This window comes from Oncorhynchus tshawytscha, linkage group LG01 (assembly GCF_018296145.1).
Source record: "Oncorhynchus tshawytscha isolate Ot180627B linkage group LG01, Otsh_v2.0, whole genome shotgun sequence".
NCBI classification, from domain to species: domain Eukaryota; kingdom Metazoa; phylum Chordata; class Actinopteri; order Salmoniformes; family Salmonidae; genus Oncorhynchus; species Oncorhynchus tshawytscha.
The window spans coordinates 3,182,183-3,199,848 of record NC_056429.1 but is presented as its reverse complement, the minus strand read 5'-3'; the positions used below and the strand labels follow the sequence as shown (position 1 = coordinate 3,199,848).

General features: G+C 45.5%; 1 protein-coding gene across 7 annotated transcripts in view; it reads left to right on the top strand.

The window, feature by feature from the left end:
• tle3a (TLE family member 3, transcriptional corepressor a) overlaps positions 1-17,666 on the top strand; it is a 154,623-nt gene that overhangs the window by 42,680 nt on the left and 94,277 nt on the right. For 6 of the 7 annotated variants that reach the window (XR_006080185.1, XM_042308124.1, XM_042307598.1 and 3 more), the window contains one exon: positions 15,999-16,061. Coding sequence is in view for 6 of the 7 variants with exons in the window: in XM_042308124.1 (XP_042164058.1) it covers positions 15,999-16,061 (63 nt within the window). In the remaining variant the exon portion in view is untranslated. Of the gene's footprint in view, positions 1-878; positions 1,398-15,998; positions 16,062-17,666 lie in introns of those variants that run through there. The other variant, XM_042309391.1, reaches the window with a different exon arrangement.

The window sequence follows — 17,666 nt, the reverse complement described above, 5'->3', positions numbered from 1 at the left end:
TGCCGGTGTGTTCTCCTGTGCTCAGTAAAAATCCGGAGACCTCTTAGAGCTGCTGACACGTTGTCATTTCACATCCAGGAAGGGGAGGGAGGCGACGCCAAATCAGGAGGAGGGATCCACTCATGAAGTTGGAAGTCCTACCCAGTTGACCATTTCGTCATGGCGACGCCTTTATCCATCTCTGTGGGGGGTTTTACTCACGTACGCACACACAATCTGAGCGGAGTTTCTGTTCCGTCTGTGATGGAAGAGCGGCTGGCTAAATGGACCTTTAGATGGAAGAGAGGCTGGCTAAATGGACCTTTAGATGGAAGAGAGGCTGGCTAAATGGACCTTTAGAGGGAAGAGAGGCTGGCTAAATGGACCTTTAGAGGGAAGAGCGGCTGGCTAAATGGACCTTTAGAGGGAAGAGAGGCTGGCTAAATGGACCTTTAGAGGGAAGAGCGGCTAAATGGCTTAGAGGGAAAATGGACCTTTAGAGGGAAGAGCGGCTGGCTAAATGGACCTTTAGAGAGAAGAGCGGCTGGCTAAATGGACCTTTAGAGGGAAGAGCGGCTGGCTAAATGGACCTTTAGAGGGAAGAGCGGCTGGCTAAATGGACCTTTAGATGGAAGAGCGGCTGGCTAAATGGACCTTTAGAGGGAAGAGCGGCTGGCTAAATGGACCTTTAGAGGGAAGAGCGGCTGGCTAAATGGACCTTTAGATGGAAGAGCGGCTGGCTAAATGGACCTTTAGATGGAAGAGAGGCTGGCTAAATGGCTGGCTAAATGGACCTTTAGAGGGAAGGGAAGAAGCGGCTGGCTAAATGGACCTTTAGAGGGAAGAGCGGCTGGCTAAATGGACCTTTAGAGGGAAGAGCGGCTAAATGGCTAAATGGACCTTTAGATGGAAGAGTGGCTGGCTAAATGGACCTTTAGAGGGAAGAGCGGCTGGCTAAATGGACCTTTAGAGGGAAGAGCGGCTGGCTAAATGGACCTTTAGAGGGAAGAGCGGCTGGCTAAATGGACCTTTAGAGGGAAGAGCGGCTGGCTAAATGGACCTTTTTAGATAGAAAGCTGCAATAGCAGGCAGAGAGAGCAAATACCTGGAACCGCTGACCGTTTATGACACCGATATAGAACTGCAGCTAGAATAGCCTTCTTCCTCATCCCAAGTATTCATTCATCAGCTGAACAGAAACATCACACACGGTAAAGCTGGTGATTTGTATAATGTAGTGCCTGTTTGGAGGGATAAAGCCCAGTCAATAAACCCCCTAGCGACAATTGACAGGATTTGTCAGAAGGCCTCGGAACATCGGAACACTGTGACGGAACTCGAAAGGATACATTTCATCCCCACCAGAGCTTCAGTGTGTCAAAGTGTTCTGTTGAGAGAGAGAGAGACTCATCTTTTAGGTAGGCTCTTTAATGATGATGATGTTTCGTAATAACGGATGAGGGACTGGGCCTTATTTAGAACGAGGGATACCTTCTAGAAAATCTGACCTCTCTGAAAATAACATGGATGGCCCTCCCTTCATTAAAATATATATTTTTTAACCTGATTCTCCCTGAATGCTTGGGGGAAAAATAAACAAGTGACCCTTCTCTATACCTCAGATAATAACTGAAACATGGTGGATAGCAGAGAACATGCCCACTGTTTACCCTGACTCAGACTAGAGCCTTAGATAAGCCCTTTACCCTGACTCAGACTAGAGCCTTAGACAAGCCCTTTACCCTGACTCAGACTAGAGCCTTAGATAAGCCCTTTACCCTGACTCAGACTGGAGCCTTAGATAAGCCCTTTACCCTGACTCAGACTAGAGCCTTAGATAAGCCCTTTACCCTGACTCAGACTAGAGCCTTAGATAAGACCTTTACCCTGACCCTGACTAGAGGTAAAGGGCTTATCTAAGGCTCTAGTCTGAGTCAAGTCTTATCTAAGGCTCTAGTCTGAGTCAGGGGTAAAGGCCCTTTACCCTGACTCAGACTAGAGCCTTAGATAAGCCCTTTACCCTGACTCAGACTAGAGCCTTAGATAAGCCCTTTACCCTGACTCAGACTAGAGCCTTAGATAAGCCCTTTACCCTGACTCAGACTAGAGCCTTAGATAAGCCCTTTACCCTGACTCAGACTAGAGCCTTAGATAGGGTAAAGGGCTTATCTAAGGCTCTAGTCTGAGTCAAGCCCTTTACCCTGACTCAGACTAGAGCCTTAGATAAGCCCTTTACCCTGACTCAGACTAGAGCCTTAGATAGGGTAAAGGGCTTATCTAAGGCTCTAGTCTGAGTCAAGCCCTTTACCCTGACTCAGACTAGAGCCTTAGATAAGCCCTTTACCCTGACTCAGACTAGAGCCTTAGATAAGCCCTTTACCCTGACTCAGACTAGAGCCTTAGATAAGCCCTTTACCCTGACTCAGACTAGAGCCTTAGATAAGCCCTTTTTACCCTGACTCAGACTAGAGCCTTAGATAAGCCCTTTTACTCAGACTAGAGCCTTAGATAAGCCCTTTTTACTCAGACTAAAGCCTTAGATAAGCCCTTTACCCTGACTCAGACTAGAGCCTTAGATCAGACTAGAGCCTTTACCCTGACTCAGACTAGAGCCTTAGATAAGCCCTTTACCCTGACTCAGACTAGAGCCTTAGATAAGCCCTTTACTCAGACTAAAGCCTTAGATAAGCCCTTTACCCTGACTCAGACTAGAGCCTTAGATAAGCCCTTTACCCTGACTCAGACTAGAGCCTTAGATAAGCCCTTTACTCAGAGCCTAAAGCCTTAGATAAGCCTTTACCCTGACTCAGACTAGAGCCTTAGATAAGCCCTTTTTCAGACTAGAGCCTGACTCAGACTAGAGCCTTAGATAAGCCCTTTACTCAGACTAAAGCCTTAGATAAGCCCTTTACCCTGACTCAGACTAGAGCCTTAGATAAGCCCTTTACTAGAGCCTGACTCAGACTAGAGCCTTAGATAAGCCTAGAGCCTTAGATAAGCCCTTTCAGACTAGAGCCTTAGATAAGCCCTTTACTCAGACTAGAGCCTTAGATAAGCCCTTTACTCAGACTAGAGCCTTAGATAAGCCCTTTACTCAGACTAGAGCCTTAGATAAGCCCTTTACTCAGACTAGAGCCTTAGATAAGCCCTTTACCCTGACTCAGACTAGAGCCTTAGATAAGCCCTTTACCCTGACTCAGACTAGAGCCTTAGATAGAGCCCCTTTACTCAGACTAGAGCCTTAGATAAGCCCTTTACTCCCTTAGATAAGCCCTGACTCAGACTAGAGCCTTAGATAAGCCCTTTACCCTGACTCAGACTAGAGCCTTAGATAAGCCCTTTTTACTCAGACTAGAGCCTTAGATAAGCCCTTTACTCAGACTAGAGCCTTAGATAGACCCCTTTACTCAGACTAGAGCCTTAGATAAGCCCTTTACTCAGACTAGAGCCTTAGATAAGCCCTTTACTCAGACTAGAGCCTTAGATAAGCCCTTTACTCAAGACTAGAGCCTTAGATAAGCCCTTTACTCAGACTAGAGCCTTAGATAAGCCCTTTACTCAGACTAGAGCCTTAGATAAGCCCTTTCAGACTAGAGCCTTAGATAAGCCCTTTACTCAGACTAGAGCCTTAGATAAGCCCTTTTCAGACTAGAGCCTGACTCAGACTAGAGCCTTAGATAAGCCCTTTACTCAGACTAGAGCCTTAGATAAGCCCTTTACCCTGACTCAGACTAGAGCCTTAGATAAGCCCTTTACTCAGACTAGAGCCTTAGATAAGCCGTTTACTCAGACTAGAGCCTTAGATAAGCCCTTTACTCAGACTAGAGCCTTAGATAAGCCCTTTACTCAGACTAGAGCCTTAGATAAGCCCTTTACTCAGACTAGAGCCTTAGATAAGCCCTTTACTGACTCAGACTAGAGCCTTAGATAAGCCCTTTACTCAGACTAGAGCCTTAGATAAGCCCTTTACTCAGACTAGAGCCTTAGATAAGCCCTTTACTCAGACTAGATCCTTAGATAAGCCCTTTACTCAGACTAGAGCCTTAGATAAGCCCTTTACCCTGACTCAGACTAGAGCCTTAGATAAGCCCTTTACTCAGACTAGAGCCTTAGATAAGCCGTTTTAGAGCCTGTTCTTCCTTTTGTAAGCATTGCGTGGCAAAGTAGCCAGAAGGTTGTTGATTCGCAGCCCGCCGCGGACAAACGGTAGCAGTGAAGAGGTCTCCATTATTGGGTTCACGCAGTGATTTTATTTCACAGTATTTCATTTTAAAAACCCTTTTTATAAAACAGATTTCATGCAGTGCTGCGTCATTTTCATATGACTGGGGACGAGCAGAATGTTTTTTATACTAAAACAGAGCGTGACAATGACGATTTCTACACAGGCTGTTGTTACAAAATGAGTGTAAACTTTTGAACAGTGCTGAAGTTGACTCAACTGTAAACACGGAGGACAACTGAACCCGCTGAAGTATCTCGTCATCATTGAATTCGAGAAAAAGCCATTTTGTTTTCAAATCCAAAGTCAAATGAAATTGGATTGGTCACATACACAATGGTTAGCAGATGTTAATGCGAGTGTAGCGAAATGCTTGTGCTTCTATTTCCGACAGTGCAGTAATATCCAACAAGTAATCTAACAATTCCCCAACAACTACCTAATACACACACATCTAAAGGGGTGAATGAGAATATATACAGTGGGGCAAAAAAGTATTTAGTCAGCCACCAATTGTGCAAGTTCTCTAAAAAGATGAGAGAGGCCTGTAATTTTCAAATATTTATTTTCCACCATAATTTGCAAATAAATTCATTAAAAATCCTACAATGTGATTTTTTGGATTTTTTTCCTCATTTTGTCTGCCATAGTTGAAGTGTACCTGTGATGTAAATTACAGGCCTCTCTCATCTTTTTAAGTGGGAGAACTTGCACAATTGGTGGCTGACTAAATACTTTTTTGCCCCACTGTAAGTATATGGATGAGCCATGACCGAGTGGCAAGATGCAGTAGATGGTATAGAGTACAGTATATACATATGAGATGAGTAATGTAGGGAATGAAAACATTATATTAAGTGACATTGTTTAAAGTGACTAGTGATCCATTTATTAAAGTGGCCAATGATTTGAGTATGTATGTTGCAGGAGCCTCTCTGAGTTAGTGATGGCTGTTTAACAGTCTGATGGCCTTGTGATAGAAGCTGTTTTTCAGTCTCTCGGTCCCAGCTTTGATGAAACTGTACTGACCTCGCCTTCTGGATGATAGCGGGGTGAACAGGCCGTGGCTCGGGTGGTTGGTGTCCTTGATGATCTTTATGGCCTTCCTGTGACATCGGGTGCTGTAGGTGTCCTGGAGGGCAGGTAGTTTGCCCCCGGTGATGCATTGTGCAGACCTCACCACCCTCTGGAGAGCCATGTGGTTGAGGGTGGTGCAGTTGCAGTATCAGGCGGTGATACAGCCTGACAGAATGCTCTCGATTTTGCGTCTGTAAAAGTTTGTGAGGGTTTTAGGTGACAAGCAACATTTCTTCAGCCTCCTGAGGTTGAAGAGGCGCTATTGCGCCTTCTTCACCACACTGTCTGTGTTGGTGGACCATTTCAGTTTGTGTGTGAGGTGCACGCAGAGGAACTTACAACTTTCCAACTTCTCCACTACTGTCCCATCGATGTGGATGGGGGGGTGCTCCCTCTGCTGTTTCCTGAAGTCCACTTAATGATTGAGCTGGAGGCGTGCATGGCCACGCAGTCATGGGTGAACAGGGAGTACAGGAGGGGACTGAGCACGCACCCCTGAGGGGCCCAGTGTTGAGGATCAGCATGGCGGATGTGTTGTTACCTACCCTTACCACCTGGGGACGGCCCGTCAGGAAGTCCAGGATCCAGTTGCAGAGGGAGGTGTTTAGTCCCAGGGTCCTTAGCTTAGTGATGAGCTTTGAGGACACTATGGTGTTGAACACTGAGCTGTAGTCAATGAACAGCATTCTCACATAAGTGTTCCTTTTGTCCAGGTGGGTAAGGGTAGTGTGGAGTGCAATAGAGATTGCGTCATCTGTGGATCTGTTTGGGCGGTATGCAAATTGGAGTGGATCTAGTGTTTCTGGGATAATGGTGTTGATGTGAGCCATGACCAGCCTTTCAAAGCACTTCATGGCTACAGACGTGAGTGCTACGGGTCTGTAGTCATTTAGGCAGGTTGCTTTTGTGTTCTTGGGCACATGGATTATGGTGTTCTGCTTGAAACATGTTAGTATTACAGACTCAGACTCTGTTTGAAAATGTCAGTGAAGACACTTGCCAGTTGGTCAGCACATGCTCGGAGTACGCGTCCTGGTAATCCGTCTGGCTCTGCGGCCCTGTGAATGTTGACCTGTTTAAAGGTCTTACTCACACCGGCTGGTACTCAGAGGATTAATTACAGACAGGTACTCAGATTATTAATTACAGACAGGTACTCAGATTATTAATTACAGACAGGTACAGATTATTAATTACAGAGGTTATTACTTACAGATTGGTACTCAGATCTATTAATTACAGACAGGTACTCAGATCTATTAATTACAGACTGGTACTTAGATTATTAATTACAGGCTGGTCCTCAGATTATTAATTACAGACTGGTTCTCAGATCGGTTAATTACAGGCAACAAGTCACAAATCTTGCTGCTGTGATGTCACACTGTGGTATTTCACCCAGTAGATATGGGAGTTTATCAAAATCGGTTTTGTTTTTGAATTCTTTGTGGATCTGTGTAATCTGAGGGAAATATGTCTCTCTAATATGGTCATACATTGGGCAGGAGGTTAGGAAGTGCAGCTCAGTTTCCACCTCATTTTGTGGGCAGTGAGCACATAGCCTGTCTTCTCTTGAGAGCCATGTCTGCCTACGGCGGCCTTTCTCAATAGCAAGGCTATGCTCACTGAGTCTGTACATAGTCAAAGCTTTCCTTAATTTTGGGTCAGTCACAGTGGTCAGGTATTCTGCCGCTGTGTACTCTCTGTGTAGGGCCAAATAGCATTCTCCCTCTCTCTCTCTCTCTCTCTCTTCTCTCTGTCTCTCTCTCTCTCTCTCTCTCTCTCTCTCTCTCTCTCTCTCTCTCTCTCTCTCTCTCTCTCTCTCTCTCTCTCTCTCTCTCTCTCTCTCTCTGTCTCTCTCTCTCTCTCTCTCTCTCTCTGTCTCTCTCTCTCTCTCTCTCTCTCTCTCTCTCTCTCTCTCTGTCTCTCTCTCTCTGTCTCTCTCTCTCTCTCTCTCTCTCTCTGTCTCTCTCTCTCTGTCTCTCTCTCTCTCTCTCTCTCTCTCTCTCTCTCTCTCTCTGTCTCTCTCTCTCTCTCTCTCTCTCTCTCTCTCTGTCTCTCTCTCTCTCTCTCTCTCTCTCTCTCTCTCTCTCTCTCTCTCTCTCTCTCTCTCTCTCTCTCTGTCTCTCTCTCTCTCTCTCTCTCTCTCTGTCTCCTCTCTCTCTCTCTCTCTCTCTCTCTCTCTCTCTCTCTCTCTCCTCTCTCTCTCTCTGTCTCTCTCTCTCTGTCTCTCTCTCTCTCTCTCTCTCTCTCTGTCTCTCTCTCTCTCTCTCTCTCTCTTCTCTTTCTTTCTTTACGGGTTATTAAATACCCAATTGACCATTTCGTTTTTTTTTTGTGAACCAAACGTGCTTATTCTCTAGAGAGAATTCAAGTCAAGAACAATGTGGGACGCTGGGCCCGAAGGGAGTTGTAGTTTTCAATTTGAGCAAATATTCACCGTAGTTCATGGCAGAAACTACAATGACCATAATCCTTTTTTTCTTCTGGCTTTGAGAGGTTTCACTTGCCGAAATCTGTCCAAAAATAAGCCCAATGAGTTTCTATGTTCTTAAGTTTGTCTCTTGACTTCCTGCCATTGGGTCGGCGACTCACAAAGATACGCTTATACACCTGGTACATTAGATCAGACTACACTCAGACGTCGTGAGAGTGGAATGTACACAACACAACAACGAGAGGTACAGATACACTTCCTGAATGTGTACCTTATCTATTTTGAAGAACTAGTCAAATGATTTAGTCAGACATCTCTGTAGCATACTTAGGCAGTCAAGCCTAGATAAATAGGATGACTGAAGACAGTACAGTATGAGGAGAACAGAGATAATATTGTCTGGTTGACTAGATAAATATGATGACTGAACACAGTACAGTATGAGGAGAACAGAGATAATATTGTCTGACTGACTGACTAGATAAATATGATGACTGAAGACAGTACAGTATGAGGAGAACAGAGATAATATTGTCTGGTTGACTGACTAGATAAATATGATGACTGAAGACAGTACAGTATGAGGAGAACAGAGATAATATTGTCTGGTTGACTAGATAAATATGATGACTGAAGACAGTACAGTATGAGGAGAACAGAGATAATATTGTCTGACTGACTGACTAGATAAATATGATGACTGAAGACAGTACAGTATGAGGAGAACAGAGATAATATTGTCTGGTTGACTAGATAAATATGATGACTAAAGACAGTACAGTATGAGGAGAACAGAGATAATATTGTCTGGTTGACTAGATAAATATGATGACTGAAGACAGTACAGTATGAGGAGAACAGAGATAATATTGTCTGGTTGACTGACTAGATAAATATGATGACTAAAGACAGTACAGTATGAGGAGAACAGAGATAATATTGTCTGGCTGACTAGATAAATATGATGACTAAAGACAGTACAGTATGAGGAGAACAGAGATAATATTGTCTGGTTGACTGACTAGATAAATATGATGACTGAAGACAGTACAGTATGAGGAGAACAGAGATAATATTGTCTGGTTGACTAGATAAATATGATGACTAAAGACAGTACAGTATGAGGAGAACAGAGATAATATTGTCTGGTTGACTAGATAAATATGATGACTAAAGACAGTACAGTATGAGGAGAACAGAGATAATATTGTCTGGTTGACTAGATAAATATGATGACTAAAGACAGTACAGTATGAGGAGAACAGAGATAATATTGTCTGGCTGACTGACTGCTACTGTCTGAAGAGGTAATATTGTCTGGTTGACTAGATAAATATGATGACTGAAGACAGTACAGTATGAGGAGAACAGAGATAATATTGTCTGACTGACTGACTGCTACTGTCGGAACAGAGATAATATTGTCTGACTGACTGACTGCTACTGTCTGAACAGAGATAATATTGTCTGACTGACTGACTGCTACTGTCTGAACAGAGATAATATTGTCTGACTGATAAACTGACTGCTACTGAGGAGAACAGAGATAATATATTGACTGATAAACTGATGACTGAAGCTACTGTCGAGAACAGAGATAATATTGTCTGACTGACTGACTGCTACTGTCGGAACAGAGATAATATTGTCTGACTGACTGACTGCTACTGTCGGAACAGAGATAATATTGTCTGACTGACTGACTGCTACTGTCTGAACAGAGATAATATTGTCTGACTGACTGACTGCTACTGTCTGAACAGAGATAATATTGTCTGACTGACTGACTGCTACTGTCGGAACAGAGATAATATTGTCTGACTGACTGACTGCTACTGTCGGAACAGAGATAATATTGTCTGACTGACTGACTGCTACTGTCGGAACAGAGATAATATTGTCTGACTGACTGACTGCTACTGTCGGAACAGAGATAAGATGATAACATTTTAAAGGAATTGAATGTTCACCATTTTTAGGCTTTTGGGGATTTTTTTCCATAAAAAAAAATCAAAAAATCAATGTAACCTCATTCTTTCATAATATATTTTCCTTCCGTTGTTGAATGTCTGTTGTAACCCGCAGGCTAATGTAGGCCTATCCGGTGAGATATTAGATACACACACACCGTCTGCCTCCTCAGCCTGTTGTTAATGTGCACCCAGAGACCCAATCCCAGTCCTAGTAGTTAGCCATGTGAATGTACCTGTATTGATCCAATCAGAGCAGGGCCGGAGGGCTCTAAATGGATCACTGGATCATTACAATGATTTAGTCCCAGACAGACAGGCCTGAGGCTGGGGGGAGAGGCCATGAAGGCTTTAGGCAATGGCCCTTAGTCCCAGACAGACAGGCCTGAGGCTGGGGGGAGAGGCCATGAAGGCTTTAGGCAATGGTCCTTAGTCCCAGACAGACAGGCCTGAGGCTGGGGGGAGAGGCCATGAAGGCTTTAGGCAATGGTCCTTAGTCCCAGAAAGACAGGCCTGAGGCTGGGGGGAGAGACCATAAAGGCTTTAGGCAGTGGTTCAGTCCCAGACAGACAGGCCTGAGGCTGGGGGAGAGACCATAAAGGCTTTAGGCAATGATTTAGTCCCAGACAGACAGGCCTGAGGCTGGGGGAGAGACCATAAAGGCTTTAGGCAATGATTTAGTCCCAGACAGACAGGCCTGAGGCTGGGGGAGAGACCATAAAGGCTTTAGGCAATGATTTAGTCCCAGACAGACAGGCCTGAGGCTGGGGGAGAGACCATAAAGGCTTTAGGCAATGATTTAGTCCCAGACAGACAGGCCTGAGGCTGGGGGAGAGACCATAAAGGCTTTAGGCAATGATTCAGTCCCAGACAGACAGGCCTGAGGCTGGGGGAGAGACCATAAAGGCTTTAGGCAATGATTTAGTCCCAGACAGACAGGCCTGAGGCTGGGGGAGAGACCATAAAGGCTTTAGGCAATGATTTAGTCCCAGACAGACAGGCCTGAGGCTGGGGGAGAGACCATAAAGGCTTTAGGCAATGATTTAGTCCCAGACAGACAGGCCTGAGGCTGGGGGAGAGACCATAAAGGCTTTAGGCAATGATTTAGTCCCAGACAGACAGGCCTGAGGCTGGGGGAGAGACCATAAAGGCTTTAGGCAATGATTCAGTCCCAGACAGACAGGCCTGAGGCTGGGGGAGAGACCATAAAGGCTTTAGACAATGATTTAGTCCCAGACAGACAGGCCTGAGGCTGGGGGAGAGACCATAAAGGCTTTAGGCAATGATTCAGTCCCAGACAGACAGGCCTGAGGCTTAAACAGGGGGAGAGACCATAAAGGCTTTAGGCAATGATTTAGTCCCAGACAGACAGGCCTGAGGCTGGGGGAGAGACCATAAAGGCTTTAGGCAATGATTCAGTCCCAGACAGACAGGCCTGAGGCTGGGGGGAGAGACCATAAAGGCTTTAGGCAATGATTTAGTCCCAGACAGACAGGCCTGAGGCTGGGGGGAGAGACCATAAAGGCTTTAGGCAATGATTTAGTCCCAGACAGACAGGCCTGAGGCCACACTTAAACAGTGTGCATGTTTGAGATACTAGACTGTGCAGAATCAGTACATCTGATAATCAACTTGCATCCCAAATGACTACTCATTATTTAATACACATTACACACTATCTCGCTATTGACCACCAGAGAGGGTTGACCACCAGAAAGGGTTGACCACCAGAAAGGGTTGACCACCAGAAAGGGTTGACCACCAGAGAGGGTTGACCACCAGAAAGGGTTGACCACCAGAGAGGGTTGACCACCAGAAAGGGTTGACCACCAGAAAGGGTTGACCACCAGAGAGGGTTGACCACCAGAAAGGGTTGACCACCAGAGAGGGTTGACCACTAGAGAGGATTGACCACTAGAGAGGATTGACCACTAGAGAGGGTTGACCACTAGAGAGGGTTGACCACTAGAGAGGGTTGACCGCCAGAGAGGGTTGACCGCCCGAGAGGGTTGACCACCCGAGAGGGTTGACCTTTAGAAAGGGTTGCCCGAGAGGGTTGACCACTAGAGAGGGTTGACCGCCAGAGAGGGTTGACCACAGAGAGGGTTGACCACTAGAGAGGGTTGACCACCAGAGCAGAAGGGTTGACCACAGAGAGGGTTGACCACCAGACCTTTAGAAGGGGTTGACTGCCAGCCAGACCTTTAGAAAGGTTGACCACTAGAGAGGATTGACCACTAGAGAGGGTTGACCACTAGAGAGGGTTGACCACTAGAGAGGGTTGACCGCCAGAGAGGGTTGACCACTAGAGAGGGTTGACCACCAGAAAGGATTGACCACTAGAGAGGGTTGACCACCAGAAAGGGTTGACCACAGAGAGGGTTGACCACTAGAGAGGGTTGACCACTAGAGAGGGTTGACCACTAGAAAGGTTGACCACTAGAGAGGATTGACCACTAGAGAGGGTTGACCACTAGAGAGGGTTGACCACCAGAAAGGGTTGACCACTAGAGAGGGTTGACCACTAGAGAGGGTTGACCACTAGAGAGGGTGACCGCCCAGAGAGGGTTGACCACTAGAGAGGGTTGACCGCCAGAGAGGGTTGACTGCCCAGAGAGGGTTGACCAGAGAGAGGGTTGACCACTAGAGAGGGTTGACCACCAGAGAGGGTTGACCGCCCAGAGAGGGTTGACCACTAGAGAGGGTTGACCACCAGAGAGGATTGACCACTAGAGAGGGTTGACCGCTAGAGAGGGTTGACCGCTAGAGAGGATTGACCACTATAGAGGGTTGACCACTAGAGAGGTTTTGACCACTAGAGAGGGTTGACCACTAGATTGAGGGTTGACCGCCGAGAGGGTTGACCACTAGAGAGGGTTGACCACTAGAGAGGGTTGACCACTAGAGAGGGTTGACCACCAGAAAGGGTTGACCACCAGAAAGGGTTGACCACTAGAGAGGGTTGACCACCAGAAAGGGTTGACCACTAGAGAGGGTTGACTGCCAGAGAGGGTTGACTGCCAGAGAGGGTTGACTGCCAGAGAGGGTTGACCGCCAGAGAGGGTTGACCACTAGAGAGGGTTGACCGCCAGACCTTTAGAAGGGGTTGACTGCCAGCCAGACCTTTAGAACGGGTTGACCACTGGAGAGGGTTGACAGCCAGAATGGGTTGACTGACAGCCAGACCTTTAGAAAGGGTTGACTGCCAGACAGACATTTAGAAAGGGTTGACTGCCAGCCAGACATTTAGAAAGGGTTGACCTTTAGAAAGTGTTGACTACCAGCCAGACCTTTAGAAAGGGTTGACTGCCAGCCAGACCTTTAGAAATGGTTGACTACCAGAAAGGGTTGACTGACAGCCAGACCTTTAGAAAGGGTTGACTGCCAGACAGACATTTAGAAAGGGTTGACTGCCAGACAGACATTTAGACAGGGTTGACTACCAGCCAGACCTTTAGAAAGGGTTGACTGCCAGACAGACCTTTAGAAAGGGTTGACTACCAGCCAGACCTTTAGACAGGGTTGACTGCCAGACAGACCTTTAGAAAGGGTTGACTGCCAGACAGACCTTTAGACAGGGTTCACTACCAGCCAGACCTTTAGAAAGGGTTGACTGCCAGACAGACATTTAGAAAGGGTTGACTGCCAGACAGACATTTAGAAAGGGTTGACTGCCAGCCAGACCTTTAGAAAGGGTTGACTGCCAGACAGACCTTTAGACAGGGTTGACTGCCAGACAGACCTTTAGAAAAGGGTTGACCTTTAGAAAGGGTTGACTACCAGCCAGACCTTTAGAAAGGGTTGACTGCCAGACCTTTAGACAGGGTTGACTACCAGCCAGACCTTTAGAAAGGGTTGACTGCCAGACAGACATTTAGAAAGGGTTGACTACCAGCCAGACCTTTAGAAAGAGTTGACTACCAGACCTTTAGAAAGGGTTGACTTCCAGCCAGACCTTTAGACAGGGTTGACTGCCAGACCTTTAGACAGGGTTGACTGCATGCCAGACCTTTTAGACAGGGTTGACTGCCAGACAGACCTTTAGACAGGGTTCACTACCAGCCAGACCTTTAGACAGGGTTCACTACCAGCCAGACCTTTAGAAAGGGTTGACTGCCAGGCAGACATTTAGAAAGGGTTGACTGCCAGCCAGACCTTTTAGAAAGGGTTGACTGCCAGACAGACATTTAGAAAGGGTTGACTGCCAGACAGACCTTTAGACAGGGTTGACTGCCAGACAGACCTTTAGACAGGGTTGACTACCAGCCAGACCTTTAGAAAGGGTTGACTGCCAGACAGACATTTAGAAAAGGGTTGACCTTTAGAAAGGGTTGACTGCCAGCCAGACCTTTAGACAGGGTTGACTGCCAGACCTTTAGACAGGGTTGACTGCCTGCCAGACCTTTAGAAAGGGTTGACTACCAGCCAGACCTTTAGACAGGGTTGACTGCCAGCCAGACCTTTAGACAGGGTTGACTGCCAGCCAGACCTTTAGAAAGGGTTGACTGCCAGACAGACCTTTAGACAGGGTTGACTGCCAGACAGACCTTTAGACAGGGTTGACTACCAGCCAGACCTTTAGAAAGGGTTGACTACCAGCCAGACCTTTAGAAAGGGTTGACTGCCAGACAGAAAGGGTTGACCTTTAGAAAGGGTTGACTGCCAGCCAGACTGACTGCCAGCCAGACCTTTAGAAAGGGTTGACTGCCAGCCAGACCTTTAGACAGGGTTGACTGCCAGCCAGACCTTTAGACAGGGTTGACTGCCTGCCAGACCTTTAGAAAGGGTTGACTACCAGCCAGACCTTTAGACAGGGTTGACTGCCAGACCTTTAGAAAGGGTTGACTGCAAGACCTTTAGAAAGGGTTGACTACTAGCCAGACCTTTAGAAAGGGTTGACTGCCAGACCTTTAGAAAGGGTTGACTACCAGCCAGACCTTTAGAAAGGGTTGACTGCCAGCCAGACCTTTAGACAGGGTTGACTGCCAGACCTTTAGAAAGGGTTGACTGCCTGCCAGACCTTTAGAAAGGGTTGACTGCCAGCCAGACCTTTAGACAGGGTTTGCCAGAACAGGGTTGACTGCCAGCCAGACCTTTAGACAGGGTTGACTGCCAGCCAGACCTTTAGACAGGGTTGACTGCCAGCCAGACCTTTAGACAGGGTTGACTGCCAGCCAGACCTTTAGAAAGGTTTGACTGCCAGCCAGACCTTTAGAAAGGTTTGACTGCCAGCCAGACCTTTAGAAAGGTTTGACTGCCAGCCAGACCTTTAGACAGGGTTGACTGCCAGCCAGACCTTTAGACAGGGTTGACTGCCAGCCAGACCTTTAGACAGGGTTGACTGCCAGCCAGACCTTTAGACAGGGTTGACTGCCAGACAGACCTTAAGACAGGGTTGACTGCCAGACAGACCTTTAGATAGGCCATAAAGGTCTGGCTGGCATTCAACCCTATCTCCAGACCCAGTTTGCAATCTGAAATACCCTGATGTGTAATGATGTTCTGTGTCATTTGGTCAAACTATAAATGTAAGTAGTGTGGTTAGTCAGTTAACAGACAGTTGACAAGGTAGATGAAACAGTCAGGATAAGAGGAAGGAGTTCACCATTTGGAGTGAAAGAGGCACACACCACCTGCCTCCTCGTTTTCCCTCTTGTCTACAGTGGAGAGGAGTGGAGTGGAGAGGAGAGGACTCACTCATCATTTAGTCAGTCAGTCAGTCCAGCTGTTCTCACAGCTCCTCCATCTACTCCCCTCTCTCTCTCTCTCTCCCCCCTCTCTCTCTCTCTCCCCTTTCTCTCCTCTCTCCCCTCTCTCTCTCTCTCCCTCTCCCTCTCTCTCTCCCTCTCCCCTCTCTCTCTCTCTCTCTCCCTCTCTCTCTCTCTCTCCCCTCTCTCTCTCCCCTCTCCCTCTCTCTCCTCTCTCCCCTCTCTCTCTCTCCTCTCTCCCCTCTCTCTCTCCTCTCTCTCCCTCTCTCTCTCTCTCTCTCGCTCTCACCTCCTCTCTCTCTCTCTCCCGCCCCTCTCTCTCTTTCTTTCTCTCTCTCCCGCCCCTCTCTCTCTTTCTTTCTCTCTCTCCCACCCCTCTCTCTCTCACTGCCCCTCTTTCTGTGTGTAATGTTTTAAACATCTCTCATGTCAATATCATGCAGTTTAGAGAGGATGTTGAGTCAAGCACTACCGCCCACAGCAGTAACTGTCCATAATCACTGTAAACATCAGCGTACCGACAGGAACGAAGTCATTCTACTACCTATGTACTTTTACAGCTTTCTAAATGGGAATTTCATCCTCTTTTTTTTTTCTTTTTTCAGACCGAGATCGCCAAGCGGCTCAACGCGATTCTAGCTCAAATTATGCCTTTCCTGTCACAAGAGGTGAGTGTTTTTTTTTAAAATGGCCTTTTTGGGGGGTTTCTCGTGTCACACTGTGGAGTGTCTGAAGTTAGAGGTGACCACGTAGAGCTGGTCATTGTGCATATTTAGTCAGGCTGGCACTGTCGTACTGTCTGAACAAGGTTAGATGCTTTTGAATAATTGTGTATGGCACTTGTCCCTAATTCAAGTTTATCCACTTGTGTGAATAAAATGGTCTTGTTTTTAAATTCATGTTTTTATTTTTTTATTGTTCAAAACACAATCTATCTTTGTCATCTAGAATGTGATTGTAAAGTGTGTTATTGTGATTGTAAAGTGTGTTATTGTGATGGTAAAGTGTGTTATTGTGAAGTGTGTTATTGTGATTGTAAAGTGTGTTATTGTGATTGTAAAGTGTGTTGTTGTGATTGTAAAGTGTGTTGTTGTGATTGTAAAGTGTGTTGTTGTGATTGTAAAGTGTAAAGTGTGTTATTGTGAATGTAAAGTGTGTTGTTGTGATTGTAAAGTGTGTTATTGTGATTGTAAAGTGTAAAGTGTGTTATTGTGATTGTAAAGTGTGTTATTGTGATGGTAAAGTGTGTTATTGTGTGGTAAAGTGTGTTATTTGATTGTAAAGTGTGTTATTGTGATTGTAAAGTGTGTTATTGTGATTGTAAAGTGTGTTGTTGTGATTGTAAAGTGTGTTGTTGTGATTGTAAAGTGTAGTGTGTTATTGTGAATGTAAAGTGTGTTGTTGTGATTGTAAAGTGTAAAGTGTGTTATTGTGATTGTAAAGTGTGTTATTGTGATGGTAAAGTGTGTTATTGTGAAGTGTGTTATTGTGATTGTAAAGTGTGTTATTGTGATTGTAAAGTGTGTTATTGTGATTGTAAAGTGTGTTGTTGTGATTGTAAAGTGTGTTGTTGTGATTGTAAAGTGTGTTGTTGTGAGTGTAAAGTGTGTTGTTGTGATTGTAACGTGTAAAGTGTGTTATTGTGATTGTAAAGTGTGTTATTGTGATGGTAAAGTGTGTCATTGTGATTGTAAAGTGTGTTGTTGTGATTGTAAAGTGTGTTATTGTGATTGTAAAGTGTAAAGTGTGTTATTGTGATTGTAAAGTGTGTTATTGTGATGGCAAAGTGTGTTATTGTGAAGTGTGTTATTGTGATTGTAAAGTGTGTTATTGTGATTGTAAAGTGTGTTATTGTGATTGTAAAGTGTGTTGTTGTGAGTGTAAAGTGTGTTGTTGTGATTGTAACGTGTAAAGTGTGTTATTGTGATTGTAAAGTGTGTTATTGTGATGGTAAAGTGTGTCATTGTGATTGTAAAGTGTGTTGTTGTGATTGTAAAGTGTGTTATTGTGATTGTAAAGTGTAAAGTGTGTTATTGTGATGGTAAAGTGTGTTATTGTGATGGTAAAGTGTGTTATTGTGATGGTAAAGTGTGTTATTGTGATGGTAAAGTGTGTTATTGTGATGGTAAAGTGTGTTATTGTGATGGTAAAGTGTGTTATTGTGATGGTAAAGTGTGTTATTGTGAATGTAAAGTGTGTTATTGTGATTGTAAAGTGTGTTATTGTGATTGTAAAGTGTGTTATTGTGATTGTAAAGTGTGTTGTTGTGATTG